Source organism: Lynx rufus, unplaced genomic scaffold (genome assembly GCF_022079265.1).
Source record: "Lynx rufus isolate CCGP_SWC_20201006 ecotype Redwood Valley unplaced genomic scaffold, mLynRuf1.p SCAF_10, whole genome shotgun sequence".
Lineage (NCBI taxonomy): Eukaryota > Metazoa > Chordata > Mammalia > Carnivora > Felidae > Lynx > Lynx rufus.
Genome location: NW_025814824.1, coordinates 2,789,143 through 2,810,453, shown reverse-complemented (window position 1 = coordinate 2,810,453; position 21,311 = coordinate 2,789,143). Strand labels below are relative to the sequence as shown.

Sequence of the window (21,311 nt, the reverse complement as noted above, 5' to 3'; positions counted from 1 at the left end):
TTATTATTATTATTTTGTGCTACAGGAAGTGATTTGCAGCGTTCCCTGGGCCTTTGTTGAGAAGGGTCTCCTCTGGAGTGAGTCACGCTCTCGCAGTGCGCAGCCCGAGCCGCGGGGCGCTCCCCTTCGGAAGCGATGACTGGAGCAGCGCGAGCGTGCCGCCCTCCGCAGCCGAGCGCGGGGCCGGGGCTGCGCGGACGCGGCGGCGCGGGCCGCTAGCGGGGAGGCGGCGCCGCTGTTCCCCCTCCCCCCCCCCCCCCCCGCCGCCGCCGCCGCCGCCGCCGCCGCCGCTGTCCCGGCCGCCGCGTCCCGCCGGGCCGCGCTCGCCCCTGCAGCGCCCGGGCGGATGCGGCCGGCCCACGGAGGGGCATGCTTCCACGCACCAAGTACAACCGCTTCAGGAATGACTCGGTGACATCGGTCGACGACCTTCTGCACAACCTGTCGGTGAGCGGCGGCGGCAAGGTCTCGGCGGCGCGCGCGGCCCCGGCGGCGGCCCCCTACCTCGTGTCCGGAGACGCGCTGCGCAGGGCGCCCGACGATGGGCCGGGCAGCCTGGGCCACCTGCTCCACAAGGTGTCCCACCTGAAACTCTCCAGCTCGGGCCTCCGCGGCCGCTCGGCGGCCAGGGCGCGGGCGGGCGCGCGGCTCTCGGGCAGCTGCAGCGCGCCCAGCCTGGCCGCCCCGGACGGCAGCGCGCCCCCCGGCCCCGGCGCCCCGGCCATGCGCGCCGCCAGGAAGGGCCGGCCCGGCGACCAGCCGCCGCCGCGCGCCCCGCACGCCAGCGACCAGGTGCTGGGGGCCGGAGTCACCTACGTCGTCAAGGTGGGTGCGGGCGCGCGGGCCGCGGGGTGGGTGGCCGCGGAGGCCGGCAGGCGCGCGCTCCTGGGCTAGCTCTCGGGGCCGCGGGGACGGGGCGCTGCGGGCGCGCCAGCTGCGTACCCGTGGGGAGAAGGTTCGCCATGGGGGACCTCGCTCTGGCCTGCTTTCTCCTGGGGTCCGCTCCTCTGCCCACTCGCTGCGCCATATGTCCGGCCAGTGCCCCTGTGGGCACGGGCTCCTGTCCCGGGGACGTGGGCGTCAGGCCCCGGGCAGTGAGCACACTTGGGAGCGCCGACCGCCCTGCCCTGGGAGATACGGGGGCGGCGCGACTACTTCTGCTGTGTCTGCCCCAAGAGGCAGGCTGGGTGCTCTGGCTGCCCCCCAGCTCCCAGCAGTGCAGGCCAAATGCCGGCTTGCTTTATGTAAGCCGCTGGTGCTCCCTTCCCCAGCAAGGTCTGCCTCGCCTTCCATACCTGAGGGTTCTGATTTACAGCAGCAGAGAATTGGGGACTCTTTTTCCCTGGGGCCGTAGTCTTCCATTTAAATAGGCCAAAAGGGGCTGAGCGTGGGCCTTGGAGCTAGCAGCTCCAGATTTTTCCTTCGACACAAAGAATTACACAGTCGTGCCCAGCGTGGTCCATAAAATTCCTCCTTTATGCACGTATTTTATGCGGTTAAAAGAACGAATACCCAGCACCTGTCGGTTGGCCTGCCCCAGGCTCCTGGCCTCCAGCCTGTTGGACGGTGGTGGGGCCACGTCCTCCAGCCGGGGGAGGGCCGAGCAGGCAGGCCACTCGGATGCGTGGCTGCTTGTTTGGAAGGGAACGAGACACACACGGTCTCCACGGTGTTGTCCAGCACACCGAGAGACCCGCAGGGCGTCTGGCCTGCGCATACAGGCTACAGATTCAGTTTAACAATCCGGCAGACACATTCTCGGATAAAATGTTGTATCTCGGCGGTTTGGGAACCGAAATATTAAAGGAAGCAGTTAACTGTGGACTGCAGTTAACTGCCTAAAAAGTACTGACAAAGGGCTGTTGTCCCCGCTGTTAAAAATGGGGCCCCCTCATCCCCTCGAGGCTGCTTTTAAATCGAATCTTCATCTCACCATATGAAAATGGATTAATATATGTTGAGGGATGCCGATCAGCTTAAAATATGCACGTCTTCTTGAGTTTATGATAAAAGACAATGGTTTTTCTTCTTGTAGTCCCTCTTTAGATTACACAACCAGGAGCCAAAACAAAAAGAAAGAAACAAACAAAAAAGAAACAAAAAACCCTGACCACTTTGAGGTCAACTAGCAAGCACTGGAGAATATTTCTTCTAGTGCGTTAATATAATTGCTATCTAAGAAGCAAACAAACAAACAAAAAAACAAAGAAAGAAAGAAAGAAAGAAAAGAGCTTATGTTTAAAACAGACCTTGGCAAAGCCAAGGTACCTATCGTGTGGAACAGAGAAGATCGTTTTCAAATGGAGGGAGAATGCTCAAACTCCTGTGTTTAAAGTTTTCCTTCAAAAACAGGTCATTCCCTTTGCTTGGGGCTTTGCTCTTGCTTTTTGGAGAACGAAGGCAGACATCTAGTTCTAAAGGTCAGTCATGACTGGACTCAGATGAACATAGCCCACCAGGTCAGCTCTGCCGGGCCGTCTTATGGCTGCGACAACTCCAGCATCAGCCGAACTCAGGTGGACGGAAGGCTGGGTCTGCCCCAGCCTCTGGGTTTGGGGGTCACTTTATTGTGCCTCCAGTAAGTGGCAGCAGTGCCCTGGGGGCACCCAGTGCTTGGTGCCATCGCCTGGTTCACCGTGAACGGTGGTCGTGTGAACATAAGCTCAGGCTTCCCCGGAGAAGTTTGGAACCACACAGCAAGGAGGTCAGATGCTAAGGACAATTTCTCGTGCACACGTTTGACTTACGTTATCACGTGGCCCTCTGTTGGTGCACGCTTCCTCATTGCCCGTGTTGTTGAGTTGAACATCATGGACGTATTTTCTTGAAAAATCACAAAACTGAAAAAACAATCGTAACGTGATACCGTTTGCTGATTTGTGAATAGTTTTATCAGTCTCTTGGCTTTACAAGATCTCGGGGAGAGAGAGAGGTAATCTCTCGTATATGACTGTACATTGCTTGTAAATCTAAAGGCTGTGGGTTTGGGGAAGGGTTTGATTTAAATTTACTTCTTAAATTTTTTTTAATGTTTGTATATTTTTGAGAGAGAGAGAGCGAGCAAGTAGCATAGGGCCAGAGAGAGAGGGAGACACAGAATCTGAAGCAGGCTCCAGGCTCCGAACTGTCAACACAGAGCCGGACGTGTGGCTCGAACCCATGGATCGCGAGATCATGACCTGAGCTGAAGTCGGACGCCCAACCGACAGCCACCCAAGCGTCCCAATTTAAATTTATTTCTAAATTAAGGAACCCCCCCTCCCAAGTTTTCCTAAGTTCTGGAAAATTCATTTGCTGTATAACGATAGGTGTTGCCCCCTTGTAGAGACACCTGCTACGACGCTTGAGGATATTATATACGAGGTTTGTTGTTTGAAGATATTTCAACTCCATCTGGTTACCTGGGAGGAGAGCCTGGAAGGGCAGGAGCCGGGTGGGTTTGACTCACCTAGGAAACATCAAACTGTGTGAACAGCAGTTATAGTGTTAATTAATGAAGGGTGTGGGATTGAAAGACGGAGAAGGTGCCTGGGAACAGGAGCATTCAGAGCGTAGCATGTTGAGTTAGACCTGCACGTGTCACCACCAAGCCTGCCGCTGATGCGGCTCCCGGCCACACAGAGCAGGGAGGCTCCTGCACACGAAGCCCCCGGGTCTGGGTTTACGCTGGGAGGCCTCCTGGCGGTGCTCGGATACCCACCTCAGGGTGCCCAACCCTTGGCTTTCTCTTTTGGTCACACAACAGCAAGGGACAATGGATATTTTCGTGACAGTTCCATTTTGAAACTACTTTAAATTTGGACGAGAAAGGCCCATAGAAATTGTGTCGCTTATGCTGCTGCCCACCTTAAAGTTCTGTCTGAAAGTCCAAGCCGGCTTCGCCTGAGTGCACCTGGGGGCTGCCACGGGTCTTTGGCGGGTTCTGAGGCGATGTTTGCGTGCCCCACGCACGGGCCCACAGGGTGAGCAGCTTAGGAGGGAGAGAGAGGCGTGAACGGGAGGGGGGTTGCTTCCTTTTTTTTTTTAAATTCAAATTAGTTAACATACAGTGCAGTCTTGGCTTCAGGAGTAGAACCCAGTAATTCATCAATTACATACGACACCCAGTCCTCCTCCCCACAGATGCCCTCCTCAATGCCTGTCACCCATTTCGCCCACCCCATCAACCCTGTTTGTTCTCTGTATTTAAGAGTCTCTTATGGTTTGCCTCCCTCTCTGTTTTTATCTTATTTTTCCTTCCCTTCCCTTATGTTCATCTGTTTTGTTCCTTGAATTCCACATATAAGTGAAATCATATGATATCTTTCTCTGACTTATCTTGCTTAGCATAATACCCTCCAGTTCCATCTACACTGTTGTAAATGGCAAGATTTCATTCTTTTTCATTGCTGAGTAGTATTCCAGTGTGTGTGTGTGTGTGTGTGTGTGTGTGTGTGTACCACATCTTCTTTATCCATTCATCCATCGATGGACATTTGGGCTCTTTCCATACTTTGGCTATTGTTGATAGCACTGCTATAAACATTGGGGTGCATGTGCCCCTTCGAATCAACATTTTTGTACCCTTTGGATAAATACCTAGCAGTGCATTTGGTGGGTCGTAGAGTAGTTCTATTTTTAGTTTTTTGAGGAAGCTCCACATTGTTTTCCACAGTGGCTGCACCAGTTTGCATGAGGGAGTCTGTTGCTAAGGAGTGCCGCTGGCCGCCGAGAGGAGCCTTCTAAAGGCCAGCACGGCCCGGAGGTTAGCCCTGACCCGGCCCGATGGACAGCTGCACCCTGTGGGCTAGCGACACGCCCCAGGGTCCCCAAGAGACGGGCCCTCCCTGTAGCACATTACACCGCAGACTCAAAACAGGGAAAGAAGTGAGCACATTTAGGACCAACCCCAGTGCCCACAGCAAGGATTGGGGAGCCCAGGTGAGGAGCTCACCTCGGGGGCTCACCTGAACACCGAGACAGGAATTGTGTGCCGGGTCCCTCGGGCGGCCACAGATTCCCGTCCGCTCTTCCTGACAGTCCAAGTTACCGGCTGTTTGCAGGAGAGTCCAACAGCCCAGGAGCTACTGACTTTTCTCCTCCTGTGCGGGGCTGTGCTTCTCTCGGAATGAAGCCTTGTTTTTACGAGAGCTCTTTAAAAAATTATTTCGTTTCTCCCGTTTGTGAATCTGATGATATTTAGGGCGGTAGAAATGATTCGCTTTATTTATAAATGTTCTATTGCTCTTTACTGATGGTCTTTAGAAACTTCACTTTCTCTGAATCTTCTAAACTGTTATTTTTTCCACTTGCCTCAGTGTCTATAAAAATACCTTAAATCTGGGGCACCTGGGTGGCTCAGACGGTTGAGACTTCAGCCCAGGTCATGATCTTGCAGTTTGTGGGTTGGAGCCTCACATAGGGCTCGTTGCTGTCAGCCCGTCAACGCAGAGCCCGCTTCGGATCCTCTCTCCCCCTTTGTCCTCTGACCCTCCCCTGCTTGCGCTCTCCCCCAAAATCAATAAATATTAAAAAAATATTTAAAAAATACCTTAAATCTGCTTCGTCTCAGTGCTCTCCTCCTGTGACACCACGAGCAAGGGCATCGCAGAGCTCCTTCAGCACGGCCGCGGCACATGATCGCCGCGCGACTGATTGGATTCCGTTTTAATTCTGGATTAACAAATTGTTGTCTGATGTGCAGTGGAAACTTGAAAGTTGATTTTTTTAAAATGTTTTTTTGTTTATATTTGAGACAGAGAGAGACAGAGCATGAGCAGGGGAGGGGCAGAGAGAGAGGGAGACACAGAATCCGGAGCAGGCTCCAGGCTCCGAGCTGTCAGCACAGAGCCCCACGTGGGGCTCGAACTCACGGAGTGTGAGATCGCGACCTGAGCCGAGGTTGGACACTCAACCGACTGAGCCACCCAGGCGCCCTGAAAGTTGAATTTTGTTTTAATTGTTGAAAATCTCATAATGTGTGGCTTCCATGTAAATATCATCCAAGTGGTTGGAAAAACAGTTTAAGAAATTATTTTGAGATTAAGAGGCAAAATTATTAGTTTAGTCTACAAAGCGTACCATCTCTCTTTTTATGTGACACAAGTATAGCCAGTGTGTTATGTGCGTGTGCCCCGCACACCCACACACACTATACACACAGCATACACCACACTCACACCGCACCCCATACACGAACTTACCACACACCATTTACACACACACAGCACACACAGACAGACATCAGATGACTTGTGATGACTTTGGACAGGGGCTGTTTTCTTTCTTGTTAGAAAACAGTAAATGTCACGTTTCCAGAAATACCTGATCACTTCACTCGTTTTGTATTCGCGTCTAAGAGAGAACGGTTCTGGGGAAGACGAGCTGTTGCTCACGCTGGGATCCTGTAAGGAGTAGACGTGTGTCTTCCCCTCGTCTCCACTGCATTTCATCCCTGCGTGTCTGTCTTCTTTGTGAGGAACACAAGCCACGTGTTGTGTGCACACGGTCCTGGGAATGGAGGACGCCGGGGGGCGGGGGGGGGGGGGACCGTGCAAGCCCACGGACGGTCTGGCTTTCGAGCCGGGAGCTCGTCCCCAGCCTCACCTGGACACACCGCCTCCGCGCGGGGACACGGCCTGAGTGGAGCCCGGATGCCCGGACCCCGAGCCCCCTTGGGCCCCTCTGCGATGGGGCTCCGGACCTCCCCGTGCCCCCACGGGAGGCAGAGGGCATGCGTGGAGGCCCGGCCCCCGTGGGAGCCGCTGCTGTCGCGGCATCCCCCGTCCCCGCGCCTCCAGTGAGCGGCCTGCACCGCGGTGTCTGGGCCCCGCTCGTCGGGGTGGACACGGCCGGGCCCAGACGCCAGAGCGCCGCTGCCCCGGAGGTCTGGTGGCTTCCGAGGAAGTACGGTGAGGACTCAGCCCTTTAAGTGAAAACCGTCAAGGACCAATGACGTTAGATGGAATGATTTCGTTCAGAAGTCCGATGGCTTCGGATGAGATGGCGGGAAAAGACCAGTTGTGCGTATTTCCTGAGTAAAGAACAAAAAGCAAAATTTGCATTTCAGCGTAAGCGTTCTGCAGTATGCAGTGAATAAGGAATATCTTCCGGGGGGCGGGGCTTAAGTACAGGGATGGCCTACCGAGCGGCTGCGGGTCCCCCGTGGGGTGCGAGCACCTGACCGCTGGTCCCGCACGTGCGTAAGTACTGACTTCCAGTTGAGGCAGAATCACCACAAACTGTTCGTGCCTCCCCCCACCAGGGCCGGGACAGTGGCCGGGATGTGCCCCGTCTATGCCTCCCCCACCAGGGCTGCTGGAGCCCACATTACGAAATATCTCCTATAACCCTAGTTTTCAAAAAAAAAAAAAAAAAAAATTCTGTAACGGTCGTTGTATTTTCCCCGGGGCTTTTTCAGCATCTAGTGAGGCAAATATATATTTTCACCCTTTTTCTGTTAAATGGGGTGAGTCATTTATCTCCGTAACATACGTGTCTCAGCTTCCCGACTGAGCGCTCTCTGCCACCGGCTTTTGTGTACAGAGGTCCACCCGGTGCCTCGTCAGGAGACACACACGTTCCCGATCGGCCCTCGAGCTCGTCTCTTGCCCCCCAGGCCCCAATACTGCAGCCGCAGGAAACCAGCCGCTGGTTTCCCCCCAAACCAGCGGCCCCTCTGACCTTCGCTCAGTTCTTCCCGTCTGGGCCCTGCTCTCCACCCCGCCTTGGCCTTTATTCTAATGATGCTTTGGCAGCCTTCAGGACCCAGGGCTAAGGAGCTCTCCGTGAGGGCCCCAGGGCTCTGTGCATCCACAGAATGAACCCACCCCTGGGGCCCCTGAGGACCCAAGAGAAGTCAAAAGGCACCTGCCGTCAAGGAAGTCACTCCTGAGGGGGGTTCCGCATGTGACAAGGCCACCAGCCACAGCTGCGGGGACAGTGAGCCACCAGCTCTTCCCAGGACCTCTCTGGGGACAGAGCCTGTGATCAGCAGGGCACAGTGGAGACGGCGGTCGGGTGACTGTGGGGCGCCGCGGAACGTGAGGGAGCAAAAGGTCAGGAGGGTCAGGACGGTCAGAGCAGAAGGTCGGGAGGGTGACCCGGGGCCTCTTTATGCGTAATTGGCCATTAAGAATGTGTGTCCAAAGAGGCACATTTTGGACTCTGTTCTGGTGAGAAAACATTCCTGGGTGATTATTCTTTCTGTGAACTGGCACGAACAGAACGCCCACCCAGAGTCCGCTAGAGCTGCTCTGCGGATGGGCAGCGTTATCAGCAGACCCGAGGATTCTCTTTAAAGCTAATTACAGGAAGCGTTCGGTAAGAGAAGCAGCTTTAGTGGGAGCCGTGAGTGGTCGTTATGGAGGTTAAATATCGTATAGCTTGACGTCAGCAGGACGTGTCCACACAGAGGGCTAAACTGAGCACGTCCGGGCGCCCCCACCTCCCGGGAGAGCCGGACTTAGGAAACAGAGCGGGGGGAAGCAGACGCAGTGAGTGTTTCTGCGGCTCCCTTCGTCCCTTGCCTTGTGAGGGGATCGTCACTTCGAAGGAGGTTCGGGGCGATTTTCCAAAAGGAATGTATGATCCCCTCAAGCGGGAGAAGGTGCTGCATTTTAACGAGACAAAATTTCGGGGGCGCCTGGGTGGCTCCAGTGGGTAAGCGTCCGACTTCGGCTCAGTTCATGATCTCACGGTCCATGGGTTTGAGCCCCGAGTCGGGCTCTGTGCTGACTGCTCAGAGTCTGGAGCCGGCTTTGGATTCTGTGTCTCCCTCTCTCTCTCCCCCTCCCCTGCTCACATTCTCTCAAAAATAAATAAACATGAAAAGAAATTTAAAAAAAAGAAACCTAAAAAAATTAAAAAGACAAAGTTTTGTGTTCAGTAAGGTGCTGGTGGCCTGGGGGAGGGGCGAGCGGGCCTGGAACTAGCAGGAAAGGCTTCACGGAGGGCAGGGGTGTGTCCAGGGCCCCAGAGACTGACCAGATGTGTGCAGGAGGGGGCGGGGGGATGCCCAAGGAGGGAGAGTCGGAGCAAGAAATGCCTCGGAGGTGACAGTGGGCCCGGCGTCGGCCCAGAGAGGGGGAAGACGTTCCACTCAGACTGGCCCGGGTCAGAGGGACACGAGACATCAGCCACCTCCTGTTGGTGGCCGGGGCTGCGACCCCTTGGAATTGGGATGCTCCCCATCTACTGGAGGGGCCGGTCGGACGCTGTCCCTTCTGTCCCTCGGTGGCTCGCTGGTGCCTGCAGAGCTGATCTCCTTCCTTACCAGGTGACAGTCCCGAGGGCGTGTGGCCCCCTCGTCCTTTTCTCTAGGCTGACGTGTCTTCCTCGCTACTTCCTGCGTTGTCTGAGCCGCTCACATTCTAGCTGTGGACGACGCGGGAGAGACTCGGCTCACGGACAGAACCTGGTGGAATTGCGTTCGGGCGTGGCTCGGTGCATATTCTATTTTTAGAGTTCTGTCCTGTCCTGTGGAGAATTGGGGCCTTGGTTCACATGCACCTGCAACGGTGGGTTCGGCCATCTCTGCCCAAGACACAGCTGCTCCTTGTCTCGAGAAGGTGGGTAGGGCTTTCCTACGGCTCGTCTGCTGTGGCCCGAGCCACGCTTCCTTTTATTAAAGGGCTCAACGGAGACTCACCTGTGCCACCCACCCTCCCCCCACTGCCTCCCGCAGGCCACCCCCGACTGCCGCGAGCAGCATCAGCCTCTGTCAGTCGCGGTTGAGCCAGCGGAACTGTCCCTGGGAGTTATGCCACCCCTCACACAACGTCCCCTAACGGCCGGGGGGTGGGGCGTGGATTCTGGTGCGTTCACACCAGGCAGCAACGTGCAGACGTTTATTTTTTAATTTTTTTATCTTTATTAATTTTTTGGGATGAGCACTGGGTGTTGTATGGAAACCAGTTTGACAATAAATTAGATTTAAAAAAATTTTTAAAAATAAGTATGTTTTTTAAATGTTTATTTATTTTTGAGAGAGAGAGAGAGAGAGTCAGAGCGTGAGCAGGGAAGGGCAGAGAGAGAGGGGGACACAGAATCTGAAGCAGGCTCCAGGCTAAGAGCACAGAGCCTGACATGGGGCTTGAACCCACGGTCCATGAGATCATGACCTGAGCCAAAGGCGGATGCTCAACTGACTGAGCCACCCAGGTGTCCCAATTAACATTTTTTTTAATGTTTATTATTTATTTTTGAGAAAGAGAGATAGAACATGGGCAGGGGAGGGTTAGAGTGAGAGGGAGACAGAATCTGAAGCAGGCTCCAGGCTCTGAGCTGTGAGCACAGAGCCTGATGCGGGGCTCAAACCCATGAACCGTGGGAGATCACGACCTGTGCCGAAGTCAGATGCTTGACTGACTTAGCCACCTAAGTGCCCCAACATGCAGCCATTTAAAACAGAGAATTCGAGTCCTGTCATGGTTGACTGGAAAAGATTTTCACGAGAAACAGGAAGAAGAGCATGATGTAGCAATGTGTGTGCGACATGAGCCCATTCTCGGGACAGAGACAAGTACAAAAATGCCTGTACGTGCCCACGGTCATAGTGGGAGCCTCCAGCAGCCTGCCCGAGCCGTTCGTGGGCTTCGCGCAGAAAACCAGCAAGGGTACACAAAACTGAGCAACAGTCAACAACAGGATCTAGCGGTTGGTTGCACACGGACCACTCGTGCAGCCACAGCAGAATAAACGTTTTTGTCAAGGGCCCGCGGAACAGCCAACAAGGCAGACCCTACCTGGAGCTGTAGGACACATCTAAGCAAATTTAAAGGAATCGAAATCCAGAATGGATTCAAATTAGAAACTCATAAAGAAAGGCAACGGGAAAACCTCCCAACACTCGGAAATTAGGCAACAGGCCTATAAATAACAAAGGACAAAGGAGACATTTCAAAGGAGAGGGAACAATATACAGAATTGAATACAGATGAAGGCACAGCGTATGAAAGTTTGTGCGCTGCGCGTTCCGACAGAGCAGGGAGGGGCATTTATGGCACCGAATGCTTACGCTGGAAAAGAGAAAATGTCTCCAACCAATAATCTAAGAAAGAAGAACAAGACAAACGGAAAGAAAGCCGCAGGAAAGAAAGAACGCAGGTAAAGGCAGAAATCGATGAAGTGAAAAACAGGAAGTCAATAGGAAAAAAAAAAATCAATGAAACATAAATCTGATTCTGTGAAAAAAGAAAATCAATGAGATGGATAAGCCCAGCGAGACTGACCAAGATAAAAAGAGAGAAGGCCCAGGTCACCACCGGCGGGAACGAAACGGGGCTGTCTGGACAGATCCCAAGACGCCTTCCGAGCCAGCCCGGCCCTGTTCGCAGCCTTTCCAGGGCAGACGCAGCTGACGGCTGTGTCCTAGGAGCAAGGAGAGCTGGGCAGCTCCGGGCAAAGGGCCTGTGGCGCTGCGTGGACGCAAAGCCAGGCCCCCACACACAGTGCTGTCCAGTGCACCAGAGGCCCAGGACTGAGACCTGTGGCCCGGTGGGTCTGCAGGAAAGAAGGCTCTTGGCCCCCAGCGCACACAGGGAGCTGAGCGGACCCTCCGGGGCCATCCTGTCCAATAATCTGTTTGTTTATTTTGTGGGGGATGGGTGAAGAGAACCGGGGCCCCAGGGGAGAGATTGCATGTTCCGGGACCAAGCGGCTAGCTCAGGGTCAGAGTGAGGACAGCGGCGGTAAATGAGGACACGCTTGAATAAAAAGGGCTGGTCAGCTTTGCCTCCTTCACACAGCAGCTGTGACGCGGCTTTAGCTGCAACACCAGCATGTATTTCTGGAGTATTTCTTCCCCCTTTCCCTTCGGCTTTGAAAAGCAGATATGGCCAATCGCACTGCTGTGATTTTCAGATGAGACTGAGCACAGTGGTTTCCTTTGAAGCGAGCCCCGGTCATACTTCCTCCCTGTGACTCAGCGTCCTCGGCGTGCGCGAGACGGGTGACACATGCCTGCAGCCAGCATCTACAAGGGCTTCCTGGCTCCTTTGATAGAAGCCTATATGGCACTTGTGTTAGTATAATTTGCCCTGTGAGATGAAAGGTGAAGAGAGGAGGAAGCCTAGACGTGAGGGTTTGCTGTACCCAGATGGCTGACGTCCTCCCTGTCGGGCAGTGAAAAGAAACCGGACAAAGGAAACAGGAAAGCGGAAAGCAGGTGGTCACCTGTGTCAGTGCCCGCTTGTCCCCACAGGCTGTCCCGGGCGCCCGCCCACGTGCCCGCCGTGCAGGCACATGGCTGCTCGGCCGCTACAGCAGGTGCCCCGGGGCTCTGGGCACGAGGGCCGCCTTTCATCTGCTGCTCCCCCGGGGTGCACGTGAGCCTCAGGACCCTCGTCTAAAGTGGGGGTGAGCACGGCGTTGTCCACGAGGGCCCCAGGGCAGTGAGACGAGTGAGCATTTGCAGGGTCGCCGGCCCCGGGCCTGCCAGGTGGCAGATGAGCGTTTCCTGTTCGGGCCGGCCGCGGCCCTCGTCCTGGAGTGCGGCTCAGTTGCCCAGAGCTCCAGGGGTCAGGGCCGGCCTCTGCCTTCCGTGGGAGAGGTCCGAGGTTCCTTTATCCGAGAAAGAGTTCTGTCATGGGACAGGGCCCTGACGGCAGCCCTGGTCACCGTGCCTCCTGACGCAGGTGCCTCTGCCCCACAAGGCCGCGAGTCGGGAAAGGCGCAGGGGACGAGCCCCCTTCCTGGCCCCTGCTTTGGGGCCACGGCAGTGGCGGCACAGGCCCGTCTCGGAGGGGAGTGAATGATTCTGTAGGAACCCGCAGCTGGCGTTGAAGGCGTCGGGAGGAAGCCGGCTGAATGGTGGGAGCAGACGTGGTCAGGGCGGGTGGGTCTGTGCGGCCGCAGCTGCGGGCGTTGGTAAAGAGCTTGCCAGCAGCGCCAGAAGCCAGAGAACAGAGCCGAGCTGTTAGAGGGCTTCCCGTGGCATTTATCATAATGCCAGGTTGTGCCAGAGGACTGATTATAAATGATCTTCATGTTTTGATGCCCTTGGTATTTTCCAAATTTTTTACGATGAACACACGTTATTTGCCAGGAAAAGCTGAGCATTAAAAATAATTGCAAGGGCTGTCTTAAAAGCAATGATCTTTTTTATTTTTTAATTTTTTAGTCAGTGCTCAGTAAACCATGCAAGCTTAAATGTTCAGATCAGTGAGCACATTTACATGCACGGGACGTCCACCCGGGCACCTGCCTAAGACCTAAAGCAGATTCCCAGGCCCCTCCAGGCTCCCTCAAGCCCGAACAGTCAGTAGGGTGTCCAGCATTCTGACCTTTGCCACCATCGATGAGTTTACATCCGTGACCTTTTAAATGAAAAAATCCTTACCAATATTGGTCATGTTAGTGCCGTTAGGTATGGCCGTTCCTTCAGTGTGGATAGTAACTTTCCAATACATTCCAAGCTATTTTAGTTGATGACATTTGAACCCTGACTGCGTGGGTAGTAGCACCTGTGTGGGTTCAGGAGCTCTGGTCCCCTCTGGTCCCCACTGGGGATTTGGAAGAGGTGAGGTTCACAAACCCGCCCCGGCCCTGGGTTCTCACAGGTGGTTAAGGGATGTTCTACCATGTCAGAAATGAGACTGGGGTAGGGGCATATTTATATTGATTTTATACCCCATATTGTATCTTCAACCCTGGCTGCCCAGAGAACAGTTCCTCCCATGTGGCCACCTCCCCAGTAGAATCTGAATCCGTCTAAGTCACTGGGGGTCGACTCCACAAGCAACAGAATCCTAGCAGGGCGATCATCGACTGTGACTGCAAATCCAGAAGTCTGTGCACAACTGGATGCCTTTGTGTACTTTTACTTAATAGTGTTTGGCTTTCTTTTATGGAAGTGACACCTGCTGATTGCAGAAAGAGTAGAAAATAGAGAAAAGGAAAAGAAGAAATTAAACTCAAGCGTAATCACAGCCTTCCATGATGACTTTTATTAAAATTTCCCTGATTTTTTTCACCCTTTATTTTCATTTATGCAAAATTGAGATCAACCTCAGCGATTCTCCAAATCATTAAATATTATCAGAAGGCATGTTTTTTAACAGTTGCATGATATTCTATGCTATTAATGTATTATAACTTCCTTAAACATTGTCCTATTTTTGAACATTGAGGCTGTTTTTATTTACCATTATCAAAATTGAGAATTCGGTCACTCATTCATTCATTCAACAAATCGCACTGAGTTTACACTGTGTGTCTGGTTCTCAATACAATCAGGAATAAAAAAAGAGAGGTGGTCTCTTCTCTCCTGGAATTGATGTGGTGGTGAAGAAGTCAGCAACTAACCAAATAAACTAGTCAAACAGGCTTAATTAAATAACTCATTAAGTAATTTAAAAATGCATCAATGCCCCCAAATAGCCAAAACTGAATCGATGAAGAAGAACGAAATTTGGGGGACTCACATTTTACAGACCAAAGTGTAGACACTTAGATCCGTGGAACAGAATTGAGAGACCAGGAGTAAGCCCATACATTTGTCGTCCGTTGATTCTTTTTTTTTTTTTTTAATTTTTTTTCAACGTTTATTTATTTTTGGGACAGAGAGAGACAGAGCATGAACGGGGGAGGGGCAGAGAGAGAGGGAGACACAGAATCGGAAACAGGCTCCAGGCTCCGAGCCATCAGCCCAGAGCCTGACGCGGGGCTCGAACTCACGGACCGCAAGATCGTGACCTGGCTGAAGTCGGATGCTTAACCGACTGCGCCACCCAGGCGCCCCTGTGGTCCGTTGATTCTTGAGAAGAGTGCCAGTGGAGAATTGTCTTTTCAGCAGATGGTGCGGGATAAGGGGATGTCCGCATGCAGAAGAATGAAGTTGGAGTCTTTCTTGCATCGTATAGGACAGTGAACTCAAAATGGATCAAAGTCCTGAATGTCAGAGCTACAAGCACAAAACTCATAGAAAACACACAAGGATTAATATTTGTGACTTTGGATTAGGCAGGGGTTTCTTAAATATGGCCCCACAAGCACAGGGAGCAGAAGGAAAATAGATAAATGGAACTCTATGAAAATGAGTAACTTAGCCACCAAAAAGCGCGGTCATGCTGAATGAAATGAGCCAGAGGTACATGACTTCATGGAGGGTCTAAAGTCCGAAGGTGAGCGGCAGTTGTCTGGATGGGGTGGGAGGAAGGTGCTCTGGATAACAGGGCACAGTGAGAAGGGTCTCGGAGGGATGGGGGTGGGGGCAGGACCTGTTCCGATTGTACATCGTTTCCCTGGATTGGGTGGAAGAGACAGGGCATTGAATTGTCAGTAACACGTCATTTATGAGGAGTAAAGTTCATTGTAAAAATTATGATATTCGGATAAATTACAAAATGCAAATGAATCACCCGTAACGGCATCCTGAGAGCTGGCAAAGAGGGAGGGGAAAGATGCTCTCCCACACCGTGAGCCGATGTGTCAGTTGGAACAAGTTTTATGAGAAGCCAATTGGAAATGCCTTTTGCAGGACCGTGCTGAGGATGTATAGTCCGTGTTCGGAGTACAGTATCTGTCACTCGTGGAGGTGATGCGTTAGCGTGATGCTGCTTGCTTAAACCCCACGCGGTCTCCTGTGTTTCTCACGGTAATCTCACCCTACTCTCGAAGAAACAGGCACTCAGAGTGTCCAGTGATTTGCTGAGGCTCGCCCCGGTGGTCAGCCACGAAGTGAGTCTGTTACCTAGGGCTGTGTGGGTCCCAAGTCCACTCTTCCTGGCTAGCGAGAGAAATGCAGAAATCTGTGCACGTTTTTCAGGGCCTTGTTTTTGGCCCGACCAGCAAGTATGGTCTCATGCTTTTCCACGGACAGAAGACAGAGGAGTGAAATTGGAAGCCAGTGGTTTTCCTTGTTCACTTTTATACCAGTGCTTGATGCATCCAAGCGCCAAGGGTTGAATTGTGGAATTATGGTATCCTTGCCTTAAAAGGGCGCATGCCAGTTGGTAGCATTCAGGCTCAGAGATTAGGTAGTTAACTCACAGAATACATATTCATCTTAGAATTATAAATAATCATTGGGAAACTCTAAGCATGTGGTTAAATGGGGAAAATGTCAACCCATTGACCTTGTAGGAAATGCACCTGTAGCCCCGGCCGCAGGTGACCTGTACCTGTGTCCAGGACGCTGCCCTAGATGGGGAAGAATTGGCCTCCAGGTAAACTGAGAGCAGATGTTGAAATTTATAGCTGTAGGGTTATGGGATACATGTTATTCCCTGAAAAGATTTTTTTTTTTTGAGATAATGACAGACATGCTCGTTGCAGATAGAATGTAGTTTTGCTCCTCTCTTCCTTTGCTGGGGTGAGCGTCCCCCCCCCCTTTCCCACGCTGCTCCTGAGCTGTCCGTGCGCACTCTCTCCCAGTCACTTGGACTAATTCAGCTACGGGGAAAGGCCTGTAGAACAGTCCTATCTGAATTCCAGAATAATTTCAGGGAAACACAGAGAATGTTGAAATATATTACGTATCAGGAACCAGCACAAATGGGTGCTAATAAGTGAAATAAAAAGTTAATAGAAAATTATGGTTCGTGAGCCTCCTGTGTGATCAAATGAAGTGTTATACGCTGTCTGCTTCTGATCACTGGAGGGACCGGAAAGCATCTCTAACCTCGTTAGCCTTGGAGAATGCGCCCAACACACATTTATTTTGTACCCATCACGTGTGAGGCGCTCGGAAAGCGGAGAGGGAGAAAGGCCCGGCCCTGCAGTCTTCTTGGTGACGGCATACAGACGGGTGCAGATTTGGGGACGATGGCACAGAGCACTAGCTCAGCACTTTGGAGGGGGCGCTGGGGTCTCAGGCGTTGACAGTCAGGGAGGGATGGCAGTGAGAGAGAGCCTTTAAAGGTTTAAATTTCCCCTGTTTTGAATCCCGGCAGCGTGACTTTCTTACCCGGTAAGTACCGAGCGTCCGGTATAACAGTGAAGGGGCACCGTGCACGCAGGCGTGGGTTCCGTGGACGCAGAACACAGAACGTGCTCTCACGGGATAAGGAACACTATTGCCTTAGGCAGGGAGGGGCCCTTTCTCCGAGTCTGATCTTCGATGGGGATCACTGACGATTGGCATGGTTCGGGAAGGGGAGGAGGGAAGGAGTTGGGAGGGAAGGGAGCTTGCAGGCAAGGGAGCTCGCGTATTTCCCACAGGCCGTGGGACGCGTGGCACGGGTGGGGGTGGGGAGTTGGCAGGTGAAGCGACTTCACTGCTATTTATCCATCACACTGCTGGTGGACACTTGGTTTTCTTTCCAGTTTAGGGGTTTCATGAACAGTGCTACCGTGAGTACGTTTGTGCATTTATGTGGCGGGCAGATGGGTCCATCTCTGTCTCTCAGCGGAGATGCTGGGCCATGGGGAATGCACACGTCCAGCTTCGGGAGAAAACGCCGCACGAGTTTGCCCCAGTCGTCACTCCTGCCAGCACGTGCATTTACCCTGCCATCGATGACATCAGTAGGCTTTCCTATGTATCCGCCACTTGAAATTACCTTAAAGCGTAATGTGCAATTTGAACTAGTATTTTTCTAACACTCGCTCTGATGTCTGCAGTTAACCAGTGTTCTGCCCCAAAGGGGACGATGTGGAGGAAGTAAGGGTGTCTCCTGGAGACTCTGAGCTTAAATCATTCATAAAACGGCCCCATTCAGAATCTTAGTCTGGATGTGCCCTAAGTGTTCAGCCGTGGGTTTATTGATAAACATTCGAGAAGGGGGCTCACATTGTCATTCTGTGCTGGCAGCGAGGCGATGAATGTTTTGTACACACAATTTCACACACTGACGCGTGAATAAAGCTCTACAAATGAAGTTGCTGGGTCAAAGGGAAACACGTTTTCCATTTCCATAGATACTTCCAAAGAGTCTTCCAGAAAGGTTTCACCAAATTACACACGCTAGAGGAACACGAGGGAGGGCCCTCACCCAGTGTGACTGCTCAGCTGGGTGGAAAATTATCTTTTTGTTTGGCATTTATTTTAATTGCTCTGATCGCTAGTCTTTACGGACACATTGGTCAGCTATTTATCTTCCTCCGTAAATTTCCGGTTCGTTTCCTTGCCCATTTTTTTTTTTTTTTCTCTTGAGTGGATGCGCTTCCTTAATGACTCATAGAAACTCTTTGGGTAGTCTGGTCATTAATTTTTTCCCCCGGTTAAATTTATTGCATTTTTCCTAATCATGATGTTTATGTCGCTTGTCTTTTCTTATAAATAATTTATCAGTTTTCTTGGGTTTACCTTATGGCCTTTGAGTTTTAGGTCGTGTTACAGAAATAGTATTCTGGGTTTTCTTATAATGCTTTTGTAAGTTTGTTCCTTAGCTTGAGCTCGTTAATCCTTCCGAGATTTATTTTCGGGGATGGGGTAAGGAGAGCCTGCGTCGTGTGAACAGCACACGGCGTACCCGACCTCACTGAGCAGCATGGGCTCTTGTGAGCCCATCACGTACTCAACGTTTATTGGCCCCTTATCTTTTCATCAGTGATTCCCGCAGATACATCTGCCCTTTTCTTCTCCACCCCTTTGAGACAGGGAAGCTCTCCCATGAGAGAAAAAGCTGGTTTTTTTTTAACTTTGCTTCTTTTCCGGCTTGTATCTTGCTAGGACCTGTACCCCCACCCCACTCTCCGTATGCCTTGTGATGCAGACGGTGATTGTCCTCCTTGTAAGGGACAAGGAGTTAGTGATTTCTCTAGAGCAGATCACATCTAAGGAAGGGCCATGTGAGACTGACTAGAAGCCATTGCACGCGTATTCCAGACCTCCAAGCTAGATACTTCGACTGACACCGAGGCCCCCTGCTCCAAGGAATAACACCTGGGCCCTTGTCTTTGTTCTGACTGGTTCCTGGATGCCTGAGGGGACATGTGCACCAGGCCACCATCTAGTGGAAACCCCCAGATCCAGAATAAAGATAAGACTCCCTCATTTCCCTTCTGAGTCTCCTGGATGGTCCGTCTGTATCTCTCTATACGTGTTCACTAAACTCAGCTCTCACTTCCTGCTGGCTTGGGTTTGATTTCCATCCTTTGTGCAGCCCAGGGCCCTCTTGGCTGGTCCCGTGGGAGCCCCTCGGGGTCCCTGGCCTCTCCCGCATCACCACACTCCGTGCAGGATTGTTCCCAAGTCAGCTTCATGGAGTTATCACTGGTTCTTTGTCATTTTCACCTTCCTCGGAAATTTAGTTGCGTTCTTCAAAGTCTTCCTTTATGATTACACGTTGGAATTAACTTTTCATGCAGTGGGAAAAAAATCCTGTTGAGACTTCATGTGGCATCCCACTAAGATGGTAGATTAATTTGGGGGAGAATTGGCATGCTTTTAGTATGGAATCTTGCAGCCCAAAACCATGATACGTCTGCTCACATATGTGGGCCTTCTTTTATTTATTCATCCTTCATGAAAGGTTTTCTTCAATTTAGTTCTGCACGTTTCTTAAGCTTATTTCGTGTTTTGTTTCCTACGATTGTGAGTGAGTTACTCTCCTGGTTATATCCCTGGTTTATTTTGCTGGCCTTTGCCTGGGAGAGAATCTGCTCTGTCTTTTCAGTGTTGTCTTTGTGACCTCATGTGACTTACACAACTTATTCTTAACCAGTGTGAAAGCTTTGACTTTTAATTGGTGGGTTCGGTCAATCATGATTATTACGATTACTGAGATATTTGGGCCCATTACTGATGTTTCAATTTATATTTTTCTGTGTCTTTTATTTGTGCATTTTCTGATTTCCTCCTTCTCCTTTCTGCTGGCTGGAATGATTTTACTTGTTTCCTCCTTCTGTTCTCTAGCAGTTTTGGCGGGGAGGGGGTCAGTCATCCTGGTTTTTACAGTGTTTTACAATTTGTTTTGAGAGAGAGAGAGGGCACAAGTGAGCGAGGGGCAGAGAGAGAAAGAGAGAGAGAGAGAGAGAGAGAGAGAGGGAAGCAGGGCTCACCCGACTCCGGGCTCAAGCTCAGGAACCAGAGATCATGACCTGAACTGAAATCAGATGCTTAACTGACCAAGCCACCCAGGCGCCCCAGGGTTTTACAATTTTTTGCACGCGTGTAACGTACATTGTTTTTGCTGCTACGGTTGATCAGTTCTGTGCTGCCTCCACAAGACACAGTGGTGCCCAACGTGCCCAGTGTGCCCAGCGTGCATTTCCTGATTTCCCCCTTCTTCTCCCTGGCTCCAGCCTCTGTTTGTGTCTGCCCTGGCCAGCTGAGTCGGGGTCTTCTGAGATTTCGTTCCCTGTCGCTGTAAAACAGATGTTTAAAGTTACGCGTCAATAATTATTAAGCATCAGATGTACCTGTGACTCTTGTTGATTCTTTCCTTATTCTTTTTCTCCTAGCCCACATCCTCCTGTGTTTTGTATTCATTGTTCTTCTGGAATAATTCTTTCAGGGAGTGTCTGTGGGTGGTTAGCTTTCTGAGTCCTGGCTTTGTCTTCCCACTTGAATGCCAGTTTGGGTGGATGTAAGATTCTCAGCTCAGTACTTCTCTTCCGACTTCCTGAGCGGACAGGAGAACTCTCTGTGAGTAGCTGGTGTCTCTTCCCCTCACGGAGCACTCACAGGATATCTCTGTCTGGGTCCTTTTGTCCTGAAACGCAGCTTCCGTGCATCCACAAGTGGGTCTTTTCATCTTTCTTCTATGAGCCTTGAAAATATAGACACTCCCGTCTCCCTCCAACACTGAACATTTCATTCTCTTTGCTCTTGAATTATTTTCTTCCCCCCTGTTTTTGTCTCTCCTTTTACTGGAACTCCTATGATGCAGATGCAGGAAGTTTCAGATCCAGACTCCAAGACTTTACACTTTCTTTTGTGAGTCTATCTTTCAGTCCCACTGGGAGGTTTTCTCTGGTTTGGGGAGGTTTTCTGAGTCCCATTGTTCAGTCTTCATAATTCTTTGTGCATCTCTGGAGCCCATTGATTGAGTTTTCTGTTTATGCCTGCAATTCGATAGACTTTCTCTCTGCTGGTGAAAAGCAGATTAGAAGTACAATGGAAAAATCAAAATGTCATCCTCACTGGTAACCAAAATTAAAAAAAAAAAGTGTGTTGGAATACGCTGGAGAAGAAAAGTACAGGGTAAATGCCATAAAAACCACAAAGTCTTCCTAAAGGCAATAAATAATATCTAAAATGGAGACACTCCAACGATTATGGATAAAAAGCTCAACGGCAAATATAAGTTCTTCTCAAGGTAATATGAAATCTCAAATAGAAGCCAGTTTTTGAGTGGTGGAGGGATTTCAGAACATGATTTTAAAGTTCTTCAGGAAAAATGTACACAAAAGATGTGGGATTGACACACGAAGTATAACAGAATAGA

General features: G+C 51.4%; 1 protein-coding gene across 1 annotated transcript in view; it reads left to right on the top strand.

Annotated features, from left to right (window-relative positions):
* Positions 1 to 369: 369 nt before the first annotated feature.
* SHC3 (SHC adaptor protein 3) overlaps positions 370 to 21,311 on the top strand; it is a 98,144-nt gene continuing 77,202 nt past the window's right edge. The window contains exon 1 of the mRNA XM_047097282.1: positions 370 to 825. Within this exon, the coding sequence (XP_046953238.1) occupies positions 370 to 825 (456 nt within the window). The remainder of the gene's footprint in view (positions 826 to 21,311) is intronic.